General features: G+C 42.6%; 2 protein-coding genes across 2 annotated transcripts in view; one reads left to right on the top strand and one right to left on the bottom strand.

Moving 5' to 3' along the window:
• rbpjb (recombination signal binding protein for immunoglobulin kappa J region b) overlaps positions 1-10341 on the top strand; it is a 51710-nt gene extending 41369 nt beyond the window's left edge. The window contains exons 4-11 of the mRNA XM_084344721.1: positions 2002-2167; positions 2468-2642; positions 3456-3593; positions 3867-3979; positions 4430-4570; positions 4830-4985; positions 5073-5176; positions 6035-10341. Coding sequence (XP_084200847.1) covers positions 2002-2167; positions 2468-2642; positions 3456-3593; positions 3867-3979; positions 4430-4570; positions 4830-4985; positions 5073-5176; positions 6035-6359 — 1318 coding nt within the window. The 3' untranslated portion in view covers positions 6360-10341. The remainder of the gene's footprint in view (positions 1-2001; positions 2168-2467; positions 2643-3455; positions 3594-3866; positions 3980-4429; positions 4571-4829; positions 4986-5072; positions 5177-6034) is intronic.
• A 4173-nt stretch (positions 10342-14514) lies between these two features.
• Positions 14515-20947, bottom strand: cckar (cholecystokinin A receptor; the record flags this gene model as incomplete). The annotated part of the gene is made up of 5 exons (XM_084343936.1): positions 14515-15095; positions 15668-15795; positions 16220-16481; positions 20079-20330; positions 20818-20947. 5 exons carry the CDS (start codon positions 20945-20947, stop codon positions 14515-14517), a joined length of 1353 nt encoding a protein of 450 aa, XP_084200062.1.
• Between the last annotated feature and the right edge of the window lie 724 nt (positions 20948-21671).

Genomic DNA, 21671 nt, shown 5'->3' with positions numbered 1-21671 from the left:
CTAAGAAATGAATGAAAAACACAGACAAACCAGCTCCACCTCTGTGCAGCGTTGGCAACTCGACCTCTCTGACCTCCCATATCGAAAGAGGTCGGAGGAGGAAAGGAGCAGTGAAAAGAGCAACTGAGGTCACATTCAGGTGAAGGCCACAGAGAGGAGGAAGGAAAGGAAGTAAGGAGCGATGGGGGTAGGGGAGATAAAAGGCTCCTGGGGGGTGTACCCGTGAGACCATGGTGCATTTAGATGTGAGGGTTCAAGGACGAGAGGTGTGAAGGTCTCAGAGGTCCACAGTTAAGGTGAAGCTGTCTTTCACAACCACTGCTCTTTTTTTTTTTTCTTTTTTCTCTCTTGAACTCTCATCTTTTCTTCCTGTAACTCTGCCTCTCACCTTTCTACCTCTCACTCTCAAACTTTTTATAGCTTTCTTCCCCCCCCACCCGCCATCACACCCCCTTCTTGCTCATTATGCAACTCTCTTCAGCGCTCCGTCCTCCGCCTGTTTTCTTGGCCCGGGCTGCCGGCGCTGCTTGCGATCTCATCAGGCCTATCTCTTGGTAAAACAGCGGGCCAAGTCCGAGACACCTCAGAGAGTTGGAGGAGAAAGACAGAGGAGACGGAGACAAATTCCTCAGATATTGTAGCTGTCTTGTCCAGTTAAAGCGACAGCTGGTCACATTCAAACACTCTTGTCCCGTGCATTCTTGTACAGGTCGCTGGATTGTGGCAACGCAGGTCTGTAACCAATACACCATCTAGCAGGATGACAGACAAGTGTTTGAATGAGTCTGCTTAGTCCCAGAGGGGATTTCTGCTGTATCACAGTCACATATACAAAGTCAGCCTCCTTTCCCCTGCGTGCATGTCAGTGTTTCAACATCCTCTGGCCTGTAAAGCCCCACGGTGCAGCTCGTGCTGTCTGGCACCTCTGATTACTTCTGTCGTAACAAGGGGAGCCCAAGAGAAGTGGGCGCACGGAGAATGCAAATGCTCTCCCTTTCTAGCTGCCTCTTTTCTGTCTGCGCTTTTTATAGGAGGTGAAAGTAGACAAACACCCACAGAGACAGACAGGGCTGTTGCGAAATAGGTCGCTTTCCAGTTCCACACTGACGCACATGGATTTATTTGAAGTGCTCTGCTTCAGTGACGAGTTGATTTGAAGTTATTCTTAATGGAGTTTCGTAGGAAGTATTTTCAGGGAGGAAAAACGAAGAGGTATTAAAATCCTTTAATGGAAAAAAAGTGGCCTTTTTCTTGAAATCCTGGTTTATGTTTGTTTCAGCAGATCGGTTTCACGTTGGACTGCTCGTTTTAACATCTGCTAAATTAGGCTAAACGGCTCGAGGAAAGAGTGTTTAGTTTAGTTGTGCATAACAATATGTTGATAAAGGTTTCTCAGAGTCGGGGTTAGCTTAGTTTAGTACAGGTCTGCCCTCTTCTGGTGTGAATTAGGAGATGCACATAGTCGTCTTAATACTGTTTTAACAGGTGCTACACTTGTTTTTGTTTAGATGCTGACAACCAGACTAAAATGTTCCTCCTGTCCCTGAAATGTGCTTTTCAAAGATAAGATTTCTTTCTGTATTTTTTTACTTTCTCTTGAAACAACACTTCTGTTTACAGTAGCAGGCTGAAATCAGAGCAGCAAAGATGACTTGAAAAAGGTCAAATTCCTCTAAATCTAGCTTTGGAAATATGAATATTTAAATAAACTGAATATTTTTTGTTTTATTCATCATTTTGTGACATTTTAAAGACCAAACGACTAGTCAATTACTCAAGAAATAATTTAAAACTTTAAAAACTATTAAAAAATTGTGTGCTGCGGTCCTAACTAGAACAGGAGCAAATAGGGTCGCAGATATTCGGTATCTGAAGTGGGACCTACTTTAAGAATTTGCCAACAAAAGTGAATATTAATGAGAGGGGGGAAAAAGGCATCATTCAGATATTTCTAGAAGATTTGAGTCCTAAAACATCCTCAACATTTGCGCCTGTGTCCAGGTTCTTCTGCCCTCCTCCCTGCGTTTACCTGATGGGCAGCGGCTGGAAGAAAAAGAAGGAGCAGATGGAGCGAGACGGCTGCTCCGAGCAGGAGTCGCAGCCCTGCGCCTTCATCGGCATCGGCAACAGCGACCAAGAAATGCAGCAGCTTAACTTAGAGGGAAAGGTACATCACTCTCACAGAGACACACACAGTTTCACTCTGTTATTTAGCTTCACACAGCCACACACCTTACCTCCAGAACCTTTACAGTAGCATTACAAGAAGACTCTTCATTTAAAAGGTTGTTCATTCAAACCATCTCTCTGTTGACAGTGCTGACAAACATGTAACGGATGATTTGTATATGTTTGTTTACATTTTACAAGAAAAGTTGCACCAACTGAATCTATTTGCGCTAGAAAAATCTGACCCTAATGTGTTGTGATTTCTCCTCTGCCCTCCCCTTCCCACCGTGTCCTCCAGAATTATTGCACAGCCAAAACCTTGTACATATCCGACTCCGACAAGAGAAAGCACTTCATGTTGTCTGTCAAGATGTTCTACGGCAACAGCGCTGACATCGGTGTCTTCCTCAGCAAGAGGATCAAAGTCATCTCCAAGCCCTCCAAAAAGAAGCAGTCCCTCAAAAACGCCGACTGTGAGTCTTCAGCAATTTGTGCCTCAGATACTTTTGTCACTAAAGTCTCCTGTTCGCAAATGGCTTTTTCAATTAAAATGTGACCTACACCTATATTTTTTCTTCAATAAAATATGTGTCTAACACTATCAGTCATTGCATTGTAGAGCTATATCTCATTTTTAAGATCCTTTTCTCTCTCTCTCAAGATATGTTCCCTTACATGCCAATAGAGTCCTTCTTAATATACATCCATGGCAGCATCATAAAAAATAATTGAATCGTATTAGTATTTAGTTTACGCTCCTGATAACAGGATGAGTTGTCAACTTTTTTGTCATAATTGGGCCTGTTACTGGCATATAGGTGCAAGACGTATGTGATTAAAGCACTTAAACACTGATTTTGACTCTGCGGGGATGTAAAAATGTGTTGGATGTGAATGATTTGTTTAAAAATCTGTTTTAAGTGCTGACTTATTTACTCATTTCACAATTTATTTCCCCAAATGTTTCTTGTTTTATCCTTTTGTATTTTATTCTATTTAATTTCACTGCTTTATTTATTTTAATGTTTATTTATTTTACTTTGATTTGATTCATTTTTATGTTTTCTTTCTTCTTCTTTAGAAAGCTCGCTGTAACAATTGTTAATCATTATCATGAACAACTCCCTTATTATTTCCAACCACTAGAGGGCAGCGTAGCTTCACCTTAGTGTCCACTAACCCAGTTTCAGTATGTAGCACACCTGTAGTGTACACATCAGCTGGCCTGTGAGCAACACCTCATGTTTGGGTCATTATGTAACCTGCCCCGTCACGTCTGTCCGCAGTGTGCATCGCATCAGGGACCAAGGTGGCGCTCTTCAACCGGCTGCGGTCCCAAACAGTCAGCACGCGCTATCTACATGTGGAGGGCGGCAACTTTCACGCCAGCTCCCAGCAGTGGGGCGCCTTCTACATCCACCTGTGTAAGCCTCACTCACTCGCTCTGAACTTCTGCTGCCGCTACACAAACATTACACAAATGAGTTTAGAGAAGTCACACAGAGGAAAGTGAGGAATGTGGTTTGACAGCTTGTCACTTTGTCTTCATGTCTGTTTGTAAATGTAACCCACGCTGTATTATAGTAATTACACAGACACTGGGGGTGATTGATAGCCTGGCGGTGGGTTTGTGTGTACATGAAATGTTGAGGCTCGCGGGTGGCTCACTCTTTCTTCCTTCTTGTGTGTGTTTTCAGTGGACGACGAGGAGTCAGAAGGAGAAGAGTTCACTGTGAGAGACGGTTACATCCACTACGGCCAGACGGTCAAGCTGGTGTGCTCGGTCACCGGCATGGCCCTGCCCAGACTGGTAAAAAGAAACGCTTCATTTGAGACGAGGAAGAGGCTGCTTTCTGACAAAGCTACCCTCATGTTCCTCTCAAGTCGTTCAGCTATTTGTGATTTCTTTCCACTTTCCTCTGTCTATCCATCTGTCTTTACTGCTTTTCCTCCTTCCTTATCTCCTGCCTTTTTTCTTTCCATCACTCCTGACTGAGCGTTCTCATCATGTGACTTTCTTGTTTCAATTTCTTTGATTTCTTCCCTCTTGTTTCATCTTCCCACTCAGCTAATTTCCCTTCAATTCAGTATATTGAGGGCAATAAGGGCGTAGAAATTTTAGATTTTTATTACAAGGTGTATCAATGTAGAGGCTGAGAGAAGAGCGAGTGGGAGAGGCCATCTGGTAATTGCATATCGAACTTAGTATTGAAATGTTTTTGACAACCCTTCTCTCTCTGTCTCTCTCTGTCTCTCTCAGATCATCCGTAAGGTGGACAAGCAGACGGCGCTGCTGGACGCCGACGACCCCGTCTCCCAGCTCCACAAGTGTGCCTTCTACCTGAAGGACACAGAACGCATGTACCTGTGCCTTTCCCAAGAAAGGATCATCCAGTTTCAAGTTAGTGTCTCACCTCGCAACACTTTCTTCACTTGTCGCTCATCAATTCAGGGCTGAGGTCGCTTCACACTCAGATCTCATCTTATATGATTGAGGATGATTGTTCCCTGTCTTTATTACAGCCTACTGTTTGGGGCTGTTTTAGTCTTTGAAGAAGATGCAGTCCCATTACCTCCAGCATTTTGTTTTATTTAGACATTTGATTGCAGTCTTTAAGAGTCTTGATTGGCTGTAATCATCATCGATTGTCTTCCGTCAGGCCACTCCATGCCCAAAGGAACCAAACAAGGAGATGATCAACGACGGCGCCTCCTGGACAATCATCAGCACAGACAAGGCCGAATACACTTTCTACGAGGGCATGGGCCCCGTCCACTCGCCTGTCACCCCCGTGCCTGTGGTAGAGAGCTTACAGGTACCCACCAAAGAGGCATTACCAGAAGGAAAACCTGCCTGCGGTGTAGGTTTTCATTTTCTTTAAATCATCTCTTTTTGTCTGCAGCTAAACGGCGGAGGCGACGTCGCCATGTTGGAGCTGACAGGACAGAACTTCACTCCAAATCTGCGGGTCTGGTTCGGAGACGTTGAGGCTGAGACCATGTACAGGTGTGTCTTCGCTCTCTGCTGTCTGTCTAGGAAACCTCTTTTTTCCTATTAGCATACAAATGTCAATTAGAGCTAATTTTAGGATTTATTAGGGATCATCTAGAGTTAGAAAATGACAGGCTTGAAGTTTAATGAATATAAAGGAGATGTGAATAAGTCAGTTTTGAAATTTGGATTCATAAAAGCTTTCAAAATGCTCCCCGTCAGGCTTAATGCTGCAGATCCTGTGACTGCCCAATGCAAGAAATAAATACACGTCTCAGCTCTTAGCGATTTAGCTCACAAGAGTCAGGGTCGTATAATCCGTCCATCCTTCTTCTTCAAACCTGTGATGAGAGTGAGCCAGAAACGTTTTTAAGAGCGTTTTATGATACCGCAGTGTTAAACACAAGATGCTTTAGCTTCTCCTCTGTCATGTTGAGTTTTATAGACCGATTAGATTTTATGTGTTTATCAGGACCACCTACCAAGCGTCAAGCCCCTGAGTGCAGTCCTGAAGGGCTCTGAGATGTTTTGTTTTAAAGATTATTGGAGCATTTCTGCTTTTATGTGACGGCTACAGTAGAGACGCACTCAGGAAATGCAGGCAGAGAGACGGAGAGAGCCCCACAGGGTCTCACATATATTATGACACAATATCCTGTTTTTATAAGATTTTTTGAATCGGCATGATAAAGTAATTTCTTTCGTCAGGTATTTAATTAGTTAGATTATCAAAAAGAGACATTCTGGTCTGGTTATTTGAGACTCAGTAGGTCATAATATGTGAAACGTATACGATAATAATTATGTATTGAGCAAAGCTGAGTGACTCTAACGTCACGTCTTTGTGTTGTTTCTTTTCACAACCCTGCGCAGGTGTGCGGAGAGCATGCTGTGCGTGGTGCCCGACATCTCAGCCTTCCGTGAGGGCTGGCGCTGGGTGCGGCAGCCCGTCCAGGTGCCCGTCACGCTGGTGAGGAACGACGGCATCATCTACTCCACCACACTGACCTTCACCTACACGCCGGAGCCCGGGCCGCGGCCACACTGCAGCGCCGCCGGGGCCATCCTGCGGGCCGGGAACTCCAGCCTGCTCAGCAGCAACAGCCAGGAGGCCGGCCCCGGCGTCTACGGCCCCAACAGCACCTCCAACGCGGGAGTCACATCCTCATCCTCCACCGCCGCAGCTGTGGTCTCCTAACGCACACAGGGGGCCACTCACTATAATATGCCTTGAGAGCAAATGTACCACAAGGTGTATAAAGACTATGGGAAATAATAAACTGACTCACTCGTAAGTGCTGCGTTTAAATTTTGGATACAAAGAAGCTGGAAAAAAAAATCGGTGGGAGAACGGAGCGAACGCAGGGGGAATCTGAAGGAGTGACATCATCGCGTTGTCAGCCAACGGGAATAAAGCGAAAACGTGCTCCTTGCCACGCCCCCCTCTCCTGTGGTTACTTTAGGGACCTGCCTATCCAGTTCTGGTGTTTGGAATGAGTGAAGTTCCTGCAGGCTCAGAGCACCAGCACCTTTCTACGGGAATCGCAACAACAATACATCCACCGCGTACAAAAAAGTTCTCTTGAAAGGGAATATTTTTTGTGCCCGCCCCCCTCCAACCCTCCCAACCCCCCCTCCCATCACTTGTTTTATAATTATTCCTCTTGTGTTACTTTGCCTTCATTTTCCTGACGGGGGGGCTGGATGTATTGTTGTTGGAGGGAGCGCGAGGATGCAGAGGGACACACATAAAACGTGACGATAACATAGTTTTTATGGACCAAGGATCTTGTATAAGCTTTAGTAAAGGTACATTTTTCTCCATACCTTTTTTGTATTAAACATATAGTACACTTTTGTTACCAAATAGTTTCTATTCTTCCTCTGAGCTTGGGCTTTTGTTTCCCCCCTTTGAGGTCCAAAATCCCAACCTGTATGTTATTGCGACCTTACTACAAACGCCTGCTTTTTCAGTCTTGGGACTGAACTTTTTTTTTTTTGGTTTCATTTTGATAATCTTTGCTTCTTCTGTTGGGGAAAAAATTCTGAAGTCTGGGTTGTTTTTATTTACATAAGCGAAGGTTGTTTTTTTCTGTTTGTTTTTTTTTTTAAATTGGGGAATAACCTCAGAGGGCCTATATTTTATCATTGGTTTTTATGAAGTCTTTAAAAAGAAAAGCTTTAAGCAACGCCTCTGCCTTGCCTGCAATACTCTATGTGCGCTATGTCTCCTTTCGGAAAGTCTACACATCAGTACATCTCACATGGAGCCATAGCAACATTTGCAGAATTCATCAAGAACTAGACTTCCAATGTTACGAAAACAAGTCGAGTTTGTCATTTTTCAAACTAATGTAACGAAGTGTAGTGAAAGGATAGCCTTAGTACTGTATATTCTTCCTGTCAAACCGGTCACATATCTAATATCATGTATCTGTTGCTCTATTGGTCACTGTATCAGATAACGTAGTGAAACTTGTCTCTCAACACCCAGCGAGGTGTCTTCCAGTGTGTGCTGTAGTTCTGGTGGCATTTATCTCCAAAAAAAAAAAAAAAAAGAAAGACGGACACTTTTCAATTTGATGTGGCCTTACTGATAACTTCAATTACATAAAAAAAAAAAAAAAGAAAGGAAAAAAACTTCACATTTTTTCTTATCTGCTGTTTACTCACCTTGGAAGAACCTTTGCATAGCACAAAAACAAGCTAATGCCTCGCTTCTTATCACGGGAGCTCTCGCCGCTCCGTGCTGTCGTGCAGAGCAGCCTTCTGAAGGATCTCTCGGCCTTCCTTTTTCTTTCGTGTACAAGTACAAATAAGCCCGTTTTTTATTCTCATGCGGTGCACGGCACCTTTTCACTTTTTGGTACAATGTCTCACGAGCGCTGTAAGCTCTTTTCAGCCTTCTTTTTTTTATACCGAAAAAGAAAAAAAAAACTCCTGTGGGTTTATTATCTTTGCAGAAACAAGCGTGTGTACATTGAGTAGTTGCACTCATCATGTGTTCACGGCGACCGCGTCTCCTGTAGGAGTTTAAAGGCCTTCTAAATGTGTATTATTGAAGATGTGCATTTTCCAAAACATAACAGCAATATTGTACAGGTCATTTCATCGTCTTTGTCCGCCTGAGCACTAGTTCACCAGCCAGCAAATATAAATGTGTGTGCGCGCGCGTGTGTGTGTGTATGTGTGTGTGACTGTCATATATGTAGTTGCTGTAATGGATAATGAGTCAGACTCGCTCCATTTCAAAGAGTGCTCCTCCAAAAAGATTTTTAAAAAAAAGAAAAACGTTGAGGTTTTTCTGTCTTCCACCAGGATCCAAATGTCTGATAATTGTGGGAAAACATTCAAAGGCAATACTTGTGATTTTACAGTACAACTGTGTACACTTCCGGGGAAAACAAAAAGAACAACGATACTGTATCTTGAATGTCTGCTTGGTGAAGTATTTCTGAATTTTTCTTACAAACAAACCCTTGAAATAGGATCAAAAAAGGATTCGCTTGCACCCTCCCCCTTCAATGTAAAAAAGATAAAAGTTAAGTTATGCCCCTCCCCATTTCGCCACCTGTCAGTCATTAATGTTAAATGTTTTATATTGTAATATTGATATTTTTTAAATTATTGGTACAAAGTCTCCCCTTGTCTTATGTCAAATAAAAAAAAAAAGAAAAGTGCATTATTGCCCGTGCTGCCTAGGTCGGCCTGGGAGTGTATTTTTTTAAAGAGGCCACTTCCTGTCTATCCTGGAAACCGTCGAGGAGTTGGTGCTGCAGCCGTAGTGTAGCATCCAAAACCTGAAAATATTTCTCGCGCTTCTTCACGCTGAACTCTTGCAGGTCGACCTGAACCCTTTACTCTGCAGGATGGAGGTCACGAAATCTTAACTGTAGATTTTTAACCTGAGTGTTTTTTCTATGTTTACTAGCTCTAAATTCAGCGAGTTTTTAACATTAGCATCCTCCTCCACCTCCTCCTCCTCCTCGAAGCTTGGATATTTTTTGGGTTTTTGTTTACATGTCGCCTCTTTAGGCTAACCCGCCCCTCTGGCTCCTCTTCATCGCCTCACGCGAGTCTGAGCTTTGTCACTAATAAAAAAGGGGGTGATGCATGTTTTTTTTTTTTTTAAAGAAAAAAATGTGTCGCCTTGACAATCCGAGCTGGTTTACAGTTTATTTTTCTCTTCGAAACGCCTGGAGTTTGAAGAGATAGGGAGGAATAACTTGATGCCTCATTCATAAAGGGGATAAAAGCGGTCAAAATAATGTTACATGCCTTCTTTAAAGACGCACGCTGTATTAATAACCTGGCGACAAAGCTTTCAGAGAGGTAAACAAAAACATCTCATTAGCGATGCTTTTTACAAAATATCTTAACTGGTTTCTTTCTCTTCGTGTGTCTGGTCATACTTGTTTTGCTCTTCCAAAAGCAGCTGTTTCTTGTGTTTGTTTGTTTTTTTTTATAATGAGCTCTGAACAATGTATGTATCCTCTAATATGCCAAATGTCTTTTTATAATGTAGTTTTCATGCACTGCTAAACAAAACAGGGCAGAGTGAGAGGCAGCTTTAAACAAATAAAAAAAAAAAGGAGTGTGGAGCCCTTCTCTGTCGCACTCAGCCTTACTTCTCCTTAAGACTATTTGGCTGTTTGCACTACAGAGCGCTAACCTTTTCTTTTTTTTTTCTCTCTCACACATTTCATCCTCACTCTTTATCGCTCATGTTTATGTATGTACATTTGGAGTTTCACCCCCTTTCTTTTTGTTTTTAACATGCAGCCTGTTATGCTTAGCTTTGCTACAGTCGGATCACTTTTTTTGTTGTCATTTCCCTCCTCCTCCTCTTCTTCTTCTTCTCCATGCCCTTTCACTATCTTTCACTCTCACTGTATCTGTGTATTATTCTAGTAAATGGTAAGCAGAGGTGTCATTGTGGTAGTATACTCAGTGCTCAAAGGGTTGCTGATGGTAGAAACCTGTGCCGTTTGTAACATTTAGCAATAACGTCAAAACAAAGGGGACGGTTTTTTGATAACATACGTTAGTTTGTTTTTGTACATATTGCAGCTCCAGGTCATGCTCAAATCTGTATGTCATTAAAAGAAGAAAAAAAAACGAGAAAAAAACTTGCAATATTGGCATAAAAATGAGAAATAAAAAAGTGATATAAAATCTCACTTTGTGTTCATTTTTTTATCATCATCAGAAGCGTTAGCATGTACGTTTTTTTGTTTTTACACTTCAGGGTTTAACTGCAAGAGTACAAATGACCTCCTGTGTCCTCTTATGTAAAGAATAAACATCAACACTTTATAATAACCATCATTAAAATCCATTGTTAATTAAACCTAAGTTGATAGTTACGTGACTGTCAACAAACCACAAAATGCTTTATAAACCATTTATTACGCAATTGTTTATTTTAAAGTTGCAAATGTTTATAGTACTTTGTGAATGGTTATTAAATACTGGGTAGTTCATCTTTTAACATTTGGATGATCATTGTAAAGTTAACTGCTGTTTATAAATCTTTTCTATTGCTTAGCTGACGGTTTATAAAGCATTTCATTGTCCAACAATGAAGTAACTTAACTAAAGTATAATTAGCTATAAGTCTACCATTTATTAATGACTGTTATTATAAAGTGTTACCAAATAAACATTTCCTGCAGTGACAGGTAAGCATCTCCCAGTGGCTGCAGGGTCACAGCGGTTCTTCTTTGCCCAGATGGAGCTCTTATCCCTGGGAAGAAGTCCCAGCAGATTCCCCCGTATCTTTCCACCACTTGTCTGGGCCCTAATGTCCTCTGTCCTTTAGATCCACTTTTATTAAAGCCGTTAAAAGCTCCAGGTTACTCTGCCCCGACTCTCTTGCAGATGCAGTTGCACACTGCGCACCCGAGGTCTTTATATGGTCAACCAGACATTGGATATTCTGAGGTGGGTTGTGTGTCTGTAGGACACATTACCGTTCCCAGAACTGCTTTCAGATGCACAGTGGGGTCAAAAAGTCTGAGATGACGACTTAAAATAATTCTATTTTGTGTTTATTTCAGATTTATTTTAAGAGTGGAATCGTTGAAATTAATGTCAGAATATCAACAAAACACTCAAGGTGGCATGGATTCCACAAGTTTGTTCAAAATCTGATGACTCATGTTGTCCCAGCATGATTTGACAGTTTTCCATAAAGCTTTCTTGCTTAAATGATAGTAGGTACTGGAGCTGGCATGGACTCCACAAATTTGTTGTCAAATCTGTACGCTTTCCTTGGTCTCTTTTTGGTCTTCAAGTAGTTCTTGAAAAGCTTTGAAGTGTCTTTGGGGTCAAACTTGTGGAGTCCATGCTAGCTTGAGTGCATGCCGCCATTAAAGCAAAAGAGAGACATACCAAAAACTTACATCATGGGGTTGATGCCAGGTGACTGGAGGGAAGTCCATGACAGTCGGAGCTCCTTGATCTCTTTTTTTGGTCTTCAAGTAGATTTCGCAAAGCTTTGAGGTGTGTTTGGGGTCAAACTTGTAGAGTCCATGCCAGCTTGAGTGCATGGTCTTATTAAAGCAAAAGGGGGCCATACCAAACACTAAGATATTCTGAAATTCCTGGAAATTTTAGTCTTTGGTATGTCCCTGTTTTGCTTAGATTACACTCCTGCTGGCATGGACTCCCAAACACACTTCAAGGCTTTGTAAGAACTACTTGAAGACCAAAGAGTGCGGAGTCCTAACTACCATGGACTTCCCTCCAGTCACCTGGCATCAAAATGCCGTTGATGAAACACTGTAAAATCATGTTGGGATGACATGGGTGATCAACTTGTGGAGTCCATGCAAGCTTGAGTGCATCCTCTTATTTAACCAAAAGGGGGGCACATCAAATACGATGATAATAATAAGATAATCTGAAACTGATGGAAATTTTAGTCATTGGTATGTCCCTGTTTTGCTTTAATGACACTCCTCCTGGCATAGACACCACAAGTTTGACCCCAAACACACCTTAAAGCTTTGCAAGAACTTATAAAAGACCAAAGAAGACTAAGGAGTCCTAACTGTCATGGATCTTCTTTCACAGTCACCTGACATCAACCCCATGGAGTCCATGCCCAAAAAATTGTTGTATATTCGAAACAAATGCAAAATAAAAGTATTTTGACTGATGGACTTTTGACCCTACGTTACGTAAAAAACCTGTAAAATCACTGGGATTACATTCAGTTATGTGCCCACAGGTTTAGCAGGACTTCCGACAAAATAGGCACATCGTCATGCAATGAAAGTTCAAACATCTTCAGAATTTACACAACAATATTGAGGTCACACAATGAACATTGCCACATTTTCGACACGAGAAAAACAAAAAGGTAATAAGTTGCTACATTGACGCTGCTATATTTAACAGTAAGAATCAGCGGTGCCGGGAATTCACTCTTTGAAGAAGAGGGGATACAGGTGTTCAAAGTCCCACACATGATAAGGCCTCTCTCCAGTTCCCACAGTACACACAGTACAAGCCCCTTCGGCACACAAACACACATACACACACACACACAGTGGGTCAAGGACGATAGCAGGGCTGTTTGTGCACTGGAGGATTGTTTGGAAGCTGCTTACGCTGCAGCACTGCAGCGTGACAGGCATGTTTTTGACCCTCCAGCATCTAAAAGAAATTAAAGGGTTTACATTACTGCTGACTGTTTTGTTTATTTGATTTCTTTTATGTACTTTCCCGGCTTCAAGGCTGCCAGTAGTTTGCAACCGTTTCCATACAAAAAAAGTCAAATGTTTGAACTGTTTAATCCAAAGGAATGGGCTGACATTTTGGTAAATACGCTTTTTTTCTTCCTCTCTGCGTTAGGTATGGAGCTACAGTAATGTCAGGAGGCGATTAGCTTAGCTTAGCATGCAATGTATTCGTAAGTAAAGTTTTCCCAAATCTGTCTGATTAAGGATCAAGCAAGTGTTAAATTGTGGTTTTAAAGGTGTTGGTAGTATTACTGGCGACATTGGACATGCCAGCGGTTTCTTGCTAATCGCTAAGCTAACTGCCTCTCAGCTCTAGCTCCATACGGTAACGATCTTTTCATTTAACTCTGGACAAGACGGCAATTTCCCCCAAATGTCAAACACTTTCTTTAAAGCTGTGTTGAGAACCAATGGCTGCCTGGAACGTAGGAAGAGCAGTTGACTAAACAATCTCCCCTCAAGGTCTATGTAGACATTTAAAACCAGATTATCCAGATACCAGATATCAGACTGAAGAGCTTTTGATCGTATCACATCTTCACCAGCACATGGAGTTTAGCCCAGTTGTCAAATGTAAATGTGCAAATTCCCCTTTTTTTCCTTGAGCACTTTCTGTCCATGTTGGCTTCAAAGTTAGTTTCACAATTAGACCATTCCCGCTACAACCGGACCACTCCGCTGATAAAGATGAGATACGGTCAAAGGCTCCAGAACAGTCAGTTCCCTTGAGGGGAGATTCATATTCATGTTTTTTGAGGCATCAGGTGGGTTCAGTTCATCCCGTCCCATCATGTGAACGGTTTCATTAGAGATAAGTACGAAAATGTGTCCTTTTTATTGTAATTTGTCTGAACTGGTCCTATTTTGCAGTCTAAAACCTTCTTGCATTGATTGTGGTTTTGGATCCTTCTCTCCTGATGCACAAAGACTATTTGGTCCCTGTACGGTTACATATTCAGACACCACTGGTTGAAGTAGAGGAACAACTAAAAAAAGAGTATATGGAGAGTGGTATTCTACATTAAAGGTGCACTACGTAGTGTTAAGACATTTTAATCAGAAGACAAAGATCTTCATTGAGTGATTATTTTTTTCTTTGTCAAAACAAAATAAATAAACAAACTGACCTTAAAGGACAACACAGTTTCATACTTCATACTTTGTTTATATGTGGCGGACCCTGCCACCTTTCCAGCTTCAAACAGTGTTCTGGGACCTTATTTTCGTCTGAGAACAGCTTGTTTACTCAGTTACGGAAAAAATCAAATATTTATGAGTTTGTTTCAACTCATTTATATTAAAATTCTGATCTTGAAGTTCTTCTCCAAAACTGCATAGTGCCCCTTTAATTGATATTCTGCTTCATAAAAAAAAAAAACACTCCCTTGCTATGTTAGAGTTGAGGTCCTACAAGGCTTCATATGACCGGGCATCCACCTTGTGTTGACCTGCTGTGAGAGCAACACCACTTTTGCTGCTGTACCACATCACGTCACACTCCAAGCTTACGCATCGTAGCTGCTCCCCTCAAGTGTGTGCACTCAGCTCTTACACACACACACACACACACACACACACACACACAAACAAACATATCAGTCCAGTTTAGGTCAGCTCACTCCACGCTGATGTACGGATGCCGGTGTAGGTGAAGCGTGTGCTGCCTCCGCTTGGCGGTGTATGGCCGTTCTGCTCAGCCGTCTTTGCCCCCGCTCTAGATCTGCCCACTTCCCCTTTAGCCGTCCCAGCTGACCTCCCCAAGCCGCCGCTCCTCCTTAAGCAGCCGCAGCAGGTGAACGTGGCGAGCATCCCCTGGCGGAAGCGCTTGTTCATGAAGCAGTAAATGATGGGGTTGACACAGGCCGAGGTGTAGGACAGCAGGTGGATGAAGGAGATGGGCGCGCCGGTCAGGCGGTAGGCCGAGCGCCGGTCGAAAGCCTGCCAGGCGTTGACCACAAAGACGGGAGTCCAGCAGAGGAAGAAGAGGAAGACGATGACCAGGAGCATGCGGATCACGCGCTTCTTGGCCACCAGGTTGGCTGTAGAGCTGCTGCTGCACACGCGGCCCACCGTGGCTTTGCTGCTGGAGTTGGCGAAGTTTCCTGTGATGCTCTTCCTTTTAGACGGCTGCATGTAACAGCCATCACTGTCTCCGGGCTTGATGCTGCCTGTGCTGGACTGTCTGTCTGTCAGGGGAGAGGATGTGAAAAGAAGAAGATCAGAGTGCAATTTTGTCAGCAGCGGGAGCAAAAGCCCTCATGGCATGAAAAGTCGGGTCACGTCTGTCACCTACAAATGGAAGATTTTTCTGAAAGCTAGGGCAGCTAGATCAGACGATCAGGATGCAATCGTCACGTCATTTGTCAATTTAAAGTATAAGTGTGGTGATATTCCATATTTTTCTCATTGTCAAAAAAAAAATCTATAAAATACCAAACTCAACAATGAACTGATTCTTCTAGCAAATATTGTCTGTGCCATAAACTCAAAAAACACCGTCCTGCTGCTGTAAACACTCATGCGAGCATCAATTGTGCATCCATCCGCAACTGAAAATAGTCCCAAAGAAGTGCCCGTTTGAGTAATGTTTGCGTACATCTAGTGCCCACCCGTTTCAACTATATTCTTACGCTTTTTCAAAGATCTACATCTTCAGTGTAAACCAGTTAGCTTGGAGCTGAATGCCACAGGTAAGGGGAGTCATGACGTATTGATGCCAGCCTGCTTTTGATGACATGGCTGTGTTTCATTTTCCTACCTCTGCTTGATTTCCTGCTGGAGAGCTCAAACTTGATGCCGCGGTACAGCTCCAGGGAAATGAGTCCATAGGCTGTCATCATGATGATCCCAGGGATGAGGAAGAGCAGCAGCAACAGGGACACGTACCTGCGAGGGACAAATTTGGGGGATGCAAACGAGCATTTGTTGTGTCTGATTTAAATAAACACCAGAGCCCAAGTGCTTCGCTATAATTAGAAACGCCTGCCTTTCAGTCAAGACTAATATCATCATGACAATATGACTGTTTCATTGAGCGTGTTGTGCTGTGTCATATGCCTTTAATATGTTCTGCGCTGTTTAATAATTTGACTTTTGTGTGCTTTTATTTTGAAGGATCAAATCTGTGTCATGCCAGAAGATTTCCCCAAGTGGTCGTCTCTCACCAGTGGCATCCGACTGAGAAAATCAATAAAAGGGCCGTCTGAAATTAGCAAAGAGCTACTTTAGCTGCCACACAGTCTGAGTGTGAAGCCGCCCTGGTGGGACAGTAAAGCTACAACGCTCCTTAATGCACTTATTTTCATCTCACCACGACTGCTGGATGACGTCATTGGGCCACATCAGGCGGCACATGTGCCCGGTGCTGTTGTTGCGGCGGGTGAAGGGCTTGAGGGTGCTAGAAATGGGGTAGGGCAGCATCAGGATGAAGGACACCACCCAGGTGGCAGTGATGACCTTGGCGGCGTGAGATTTAGTCTGCCACGTCCTGGAGGTCAGCGGGTTGCAAATGGCGCTGTAGCGCTCCAGGGAGATGGCCACCAAGTTGAACGTGGACACACTTACTGAGACACCTGCACGGATCAGAAAGTCCAGGAATAGATCACTGACAATATGACTGGAAGTGTTGAGCACTGGCAGGCTGAGACTTTAACATATCTGAACACAAAAATCACAGGAACTATTTGTATATTTGCCTAGATTTGAAGATTGATACCTCTCTCTATCCGCCAGCAGCCAGTTAGCTTAGCTTAACCACCCAAAACCACGTCATGGTACTATTCAGGTAACATTGCCCTTCTCTTTGCTTTGGCTGTGGGCTTTGTAACACCCAGAATGGTCATCCTCTGTGTTTACTGTACTGGATGTGATACTATGGCACATTAACGTGTCGTCACATTAAATTTAACTGCTGATCGGTGACAGAGCCCATGCTGCACCAGATCACCGCTAACACACTCAGTAACAATAACACAAAGAGCTATAAATACATTCAAATTATTGCCGTGTACGATCCGAGAGGAGCGACACGTAAACAGATAAACATGGGGACAAATGAGGTAATAACCCCGGATGGCAGCACTCTGATCTCACCGAACGGAGCAACAGGATGTATAAGGAGAAGAATGAAAATCAGATTTCCTATCGGACCTGTAATTGGATGAAAATGAATCATTTGTATAGATGCACGGTCCGTAATGACTGCACCTTATTATACAAAGCTCCCAGCGAAGCTTTTCTGAGAGGTAGAAGAAGAAGAAACCTGGGGACAAGCTAATTAAAGCCATGATGCCATTGACTCATCTCCCTTGAAGCCGTCTGTGTCCTTTGCTATTGATCGTTCCCGAAATCATTTGGAAGTAATTTAAATCGGGCATGGGTATTAAAAAAATTAATCCGTGATGAGTCCTGAGAACACAAACTCAGCGGTATGATGATAGAGAACATGACTGGAAGCCACCTGGCTTAAAGTCTGACTACAAGTGAAGACATTTTAGTTTGATAATGTCCTTTTTTTGGTCATATTTAACACAATTATGTTAATTTCCCCTGCAAGAGGAAGACATGAAGAAAACTGTTTCAAAGGACTCCACTCCTCCATGTCATGGAAAGATACTTAATATACTGTTAACACTCTATCAGTTACTTCACTGACCACTGAGCTAATAATGATTGAAGGTTAAGTTTGTGTTTTTTGTCTTTCTCACTGAAGCTGTCCTGTTCACTTGTTCTGAGTTGGCTTATGTTCAGCCACTGTAGCTCAAACATACCCTCCAGACATGTTTTAAGACATATAAAAAATGAATAGTAGTTTGTGTCTGGTATGATTTTGAAAACCGTTTTTGTTAAAATAACGTCTATTCCTTCTTCTGCATTAAAAAAAAAAACATAATCCGTGAATGTATTGTTCATTCCACAAGTTTAACTACTATACACCAGATGTCTCCTACTTAAAGGAGCTTTTATCAATATTTGTTTTACCAAAAAAAAAAAAAAGAAAATTGACAAGGGTAGCTTATAGTGCAACTTAGTGAGAGACTAGCTGGTGAACAAAGTTGAGCATTTAGCAGCTAAAGACCCAGATATTTCCTTCAGGAGCTGGTTGAGACCAAAAACAGAGCAAAAAAGTTTGTTAACAGACTATTGCATTTTCCACTTTGCCAGAAAAACAAGACTCCAAATGAACAATTATGTTGCTCCATATCTGCTGATGTAACTTAGCAACTGTTTGCTTACAAGTTTGCAATAACAACTTAAAACTGAATGATGTGTCCAACCCAATCGTCGATTGAATGTTGGCGTTTCTGCAAAACCACAGGTAAGTTAAAACTTCTCTTTAAGTTTTGAAGTTTCTTCAGGTAAAATTTTCTATTTCTCTCTTGTCACAACGCTGTACTTATGCTCTGGTTAGGTTTCGGCACAAAACCTACTTGATTATGGTTAGGAGAAGATCACGGTTTGGCTTAAAATACCTGTTTTGGTCAGCACAAACACGGCTCGAAATGTCCCGAGGTCTCGCAAAAAACACCCTTTTATTGTCGCAACAAACACATCTGGACATTGTCTCGAGGTCTCCTTTAAAGTATCTAGTGATGTCACGCTTACAAATGTTGAAATGCCATGGTCACCCGTCAAAACTATCGGAAACCATCCAGTGGTGTCACCCTTACAAATACTGAAACACAGATTGAGAGCCTTGTCGCCTGTAACTCCACCTCCAGATATGAAAGTCATGTAATTAACATGTAATGTGAACATGATTTGACATGTTGTGTACAGATGTCAGTACGGTACGTAGCCTATGACAACATCAGCTGCTAACCTTGTATGTTAGCCTGGCCTGGGCTGGATGTGTCAGTGTGCCTCCGAGTCGCCGAAACAAATCAGTTATTGCAGGTTTGACTGGAAATTCCATTCTCAGTCTACGTTCCTTTAAGGCTTCAACATTAATTTCTGCGTGTACACACACGTCTTTCACCAGATTCAGAGTGAGCTGATTGAGAAACTTTCCCTTTTCAGTAGATGAATGAGAAAACAGCCCTCGGGGTGAAACTCTGCGCAGTGAAGCTCAGACCGAACAAAGTAATAATAAGCAAAATCCATGTTCCAGTACACGGAGAGGTTCTGTTAACCTCAGTCATTGTGTTCTCAAACTTTCTGGATATACTGTTTGTATTCTTCGTTTCCAATTAGTTTTACTGGCCACGTCAGTCTTCACACCATCATTTCGCCCGACACCCTGCAATCATTCATCAACGTGACTCTGATGGTGAATCCGCTGATAGAAAAAGGAAACAACAGGCGAGACTGAATTAAAAAATCCAAGATCATTTCCTCGCTTCAGCTGGACAATAAAGTTATTCTAATCCTAATCTAATAATCCAAATATAGCAGCTGGAACAACCGAAGTGACGCTGCGTATACGGCTTCAGGCAAATCTACACTTTCCTGACAACTTCAGTTATCCTCTTTAATGCAATTACGTGCACGATAAAATGAAAATATGGAAACAATGCAACATGGACATGCAAATTTAAATAATAAAAACGGTACAGCACACAACTTTAGCACATTTAAATCAAAGGTCGGGTGCAAAATTTGTCGAATTTGCTACTTGCAGCTGTTGTCATTTGCTCTCAGTAAGCAGAAGAATGTCTACTTTAGATGATAACGAGAAGTTCAGGTGTCACAATTATATTTTTTATATAGATTTTAACAATATGGTAAAATTTGGGGTGTGGCTTTTGGTATTTTCATAACTTGTACAATTTATCTACAAACACATTTTTAAAGGGGCTCCGTGGAAAATCTCTGGTTGTTTTTGTTTATGTTTGCGGACTTTATTTTGTAAACTAACCAGACCCGGCACTGTAGAACGCACTGTACGTCACATCCTTTGGATTTTACGCGGAAAATCCGACCCGAGTCCTTCACAAAGAAATCCACAGACCAACAGCTTTAAACAACTTAAACAAATCATCAACAGGCTGGTGTAGACCGAGACAGACGGGGAAGGTCTCATTTTTCACACCAGGTTACAATCTGCTCTTATATGGCCAATAAAAATGATTAATTAATGTAAAATGCCACTTTTTTTTTTTTACATGGAGGCCCTTTAAGACCAGAAAAGGACAACAATTTAGATAATCTGCTGTCATCCTTCCACTCACCCATGAAGTACATGACCAGCTTGCATATGACGGTGCCGAAGATGAAGTCCCTCATGAGGTTTGGGATGAGGGTGAAGGGGATGCAGACCAGGGACACCATGAGGTCGCTGACGGACAGGGACAGCAGGAAGAGGTTGGTGACGGTCCTCATGCGCCTGTTCCGCACCAGGACGGCGATGATGAGGCCGTTGCCCAGGACGCTGAGGAGGAAGATGAGGCTGTAAAGGACGATCCGGACCGTCTGGTTGATATCTGAGACACAAGTGTGAGGAGACACATGAAGTCTGAAAATGAATCCTCACTCTTAAATTCATTTACAACCACTCTATACATAAAACATTCATATTTAACGACTTATAAACAGTAGTGTGGTCAGTATGTGCGGAATAGTATCGTTCAGGTCTTTTGGATCATATATAATAAGCGTTTTATTCTCAATCCTGTGCGTAATAGCAAGTTATATTCACTTTACATAGGCAGAACTGGCGCACAGCCACAGCATGTGTCACTACTAACACAGAGCAGACTGCGTTAGCTTGATAAAGGACCTGAGCCATATGCGTAATGCGCACTGACGCAAAAGAAAAATGCCCAAAGCAGTCGCTCCTTTGGCATAATCTGGAGACAACTGGCTGCTTTTGGAATAAAAAATGAACATCAAATTTATAAATAAAATGACCTATTCTTAGACATGATGCTCCTCAGTATCTGAGGGCCAAACAGAGCATGGATGCATCACCTTTAGGTTCTGGTGAGGGGTCCTGCTCGCTCTCGCACTCCGAAAGGTTCTTGATGCCAAAACTGCATAAAATCTTGTTCAGGTCAGTTGAGTTGACGAGGAGCATGTCGTGGATGGTGAACGTCTCCATTGCGCTTTTCTTTTTTTTTTCTTCTTTGCCCGGTAGCCTCAAGTGAAATCAGTCATAGGAAGAGCATTCGTCATGCTCTTGCAAAAGAAAGAGGTGAAAAAAACCCAAAGACGCTCCAAGGAAGAGATCAATCAAAACTGTGTATTCCCTCTCAGTCGAAATTAGAAAAGAAAAATAAATAAGAAATGATGGTGATGATAATAATATTCTCTACAAGTGCCCGTGCGCGCTCAGTCTGGTGCGCTCTGCTCCACTCAGCTCAGCGTTTCTGACAACATGTGGACGGGTCACATTCTTCAGTCTGCGCGAGTCAGCGCTCCCCCCCACCTCCTCCTCCTCCTCCTCTTCCTCCTCCTCCTCCTTTTTTTTCTTTTTTAAATAAAACACCCAATCATAAATCATTGCGTAAGTAGTACCCTTCTGTATTCTTTATTAACACCTCACATATTTCTACATATTCAAAGCCAGAAGTCCAGCGCACACAAGCGGAGTGAAATGTATTTAAACATGCCACCAGGGCTCTGTAGGCTATCCATGTCCACAGTCCCCCTGACCCATTTCAAAGCATGATATTGCTCGCCGTGGCATTTCATGGGAGCATGTCAGCAGCGATGTGGAGGCACGTTGACTCCGTGCTGTAATTGTTGTGATGGGTGGAGAGCCTTGCTCCAATATTTGGGAATCAGTCATGTGTTGAGCTGCAGTGAACATCCCTGCAGGAGCT

Source organism: Pagrus pagrus, assembly GCF_965226575.1.
Source record: "Pagrus pagrus genome assembly, chromosome: 22".
NCBI classification, from domain to species: Eukaryota; Metazoa; Chordata; class Actinopteri; order Spariformes; family Sparidae; genus Pagrus; species Pagrus pagrus.
This window is presented reverse-complemented; position numbering and strand designations above follow the sequence as displayed.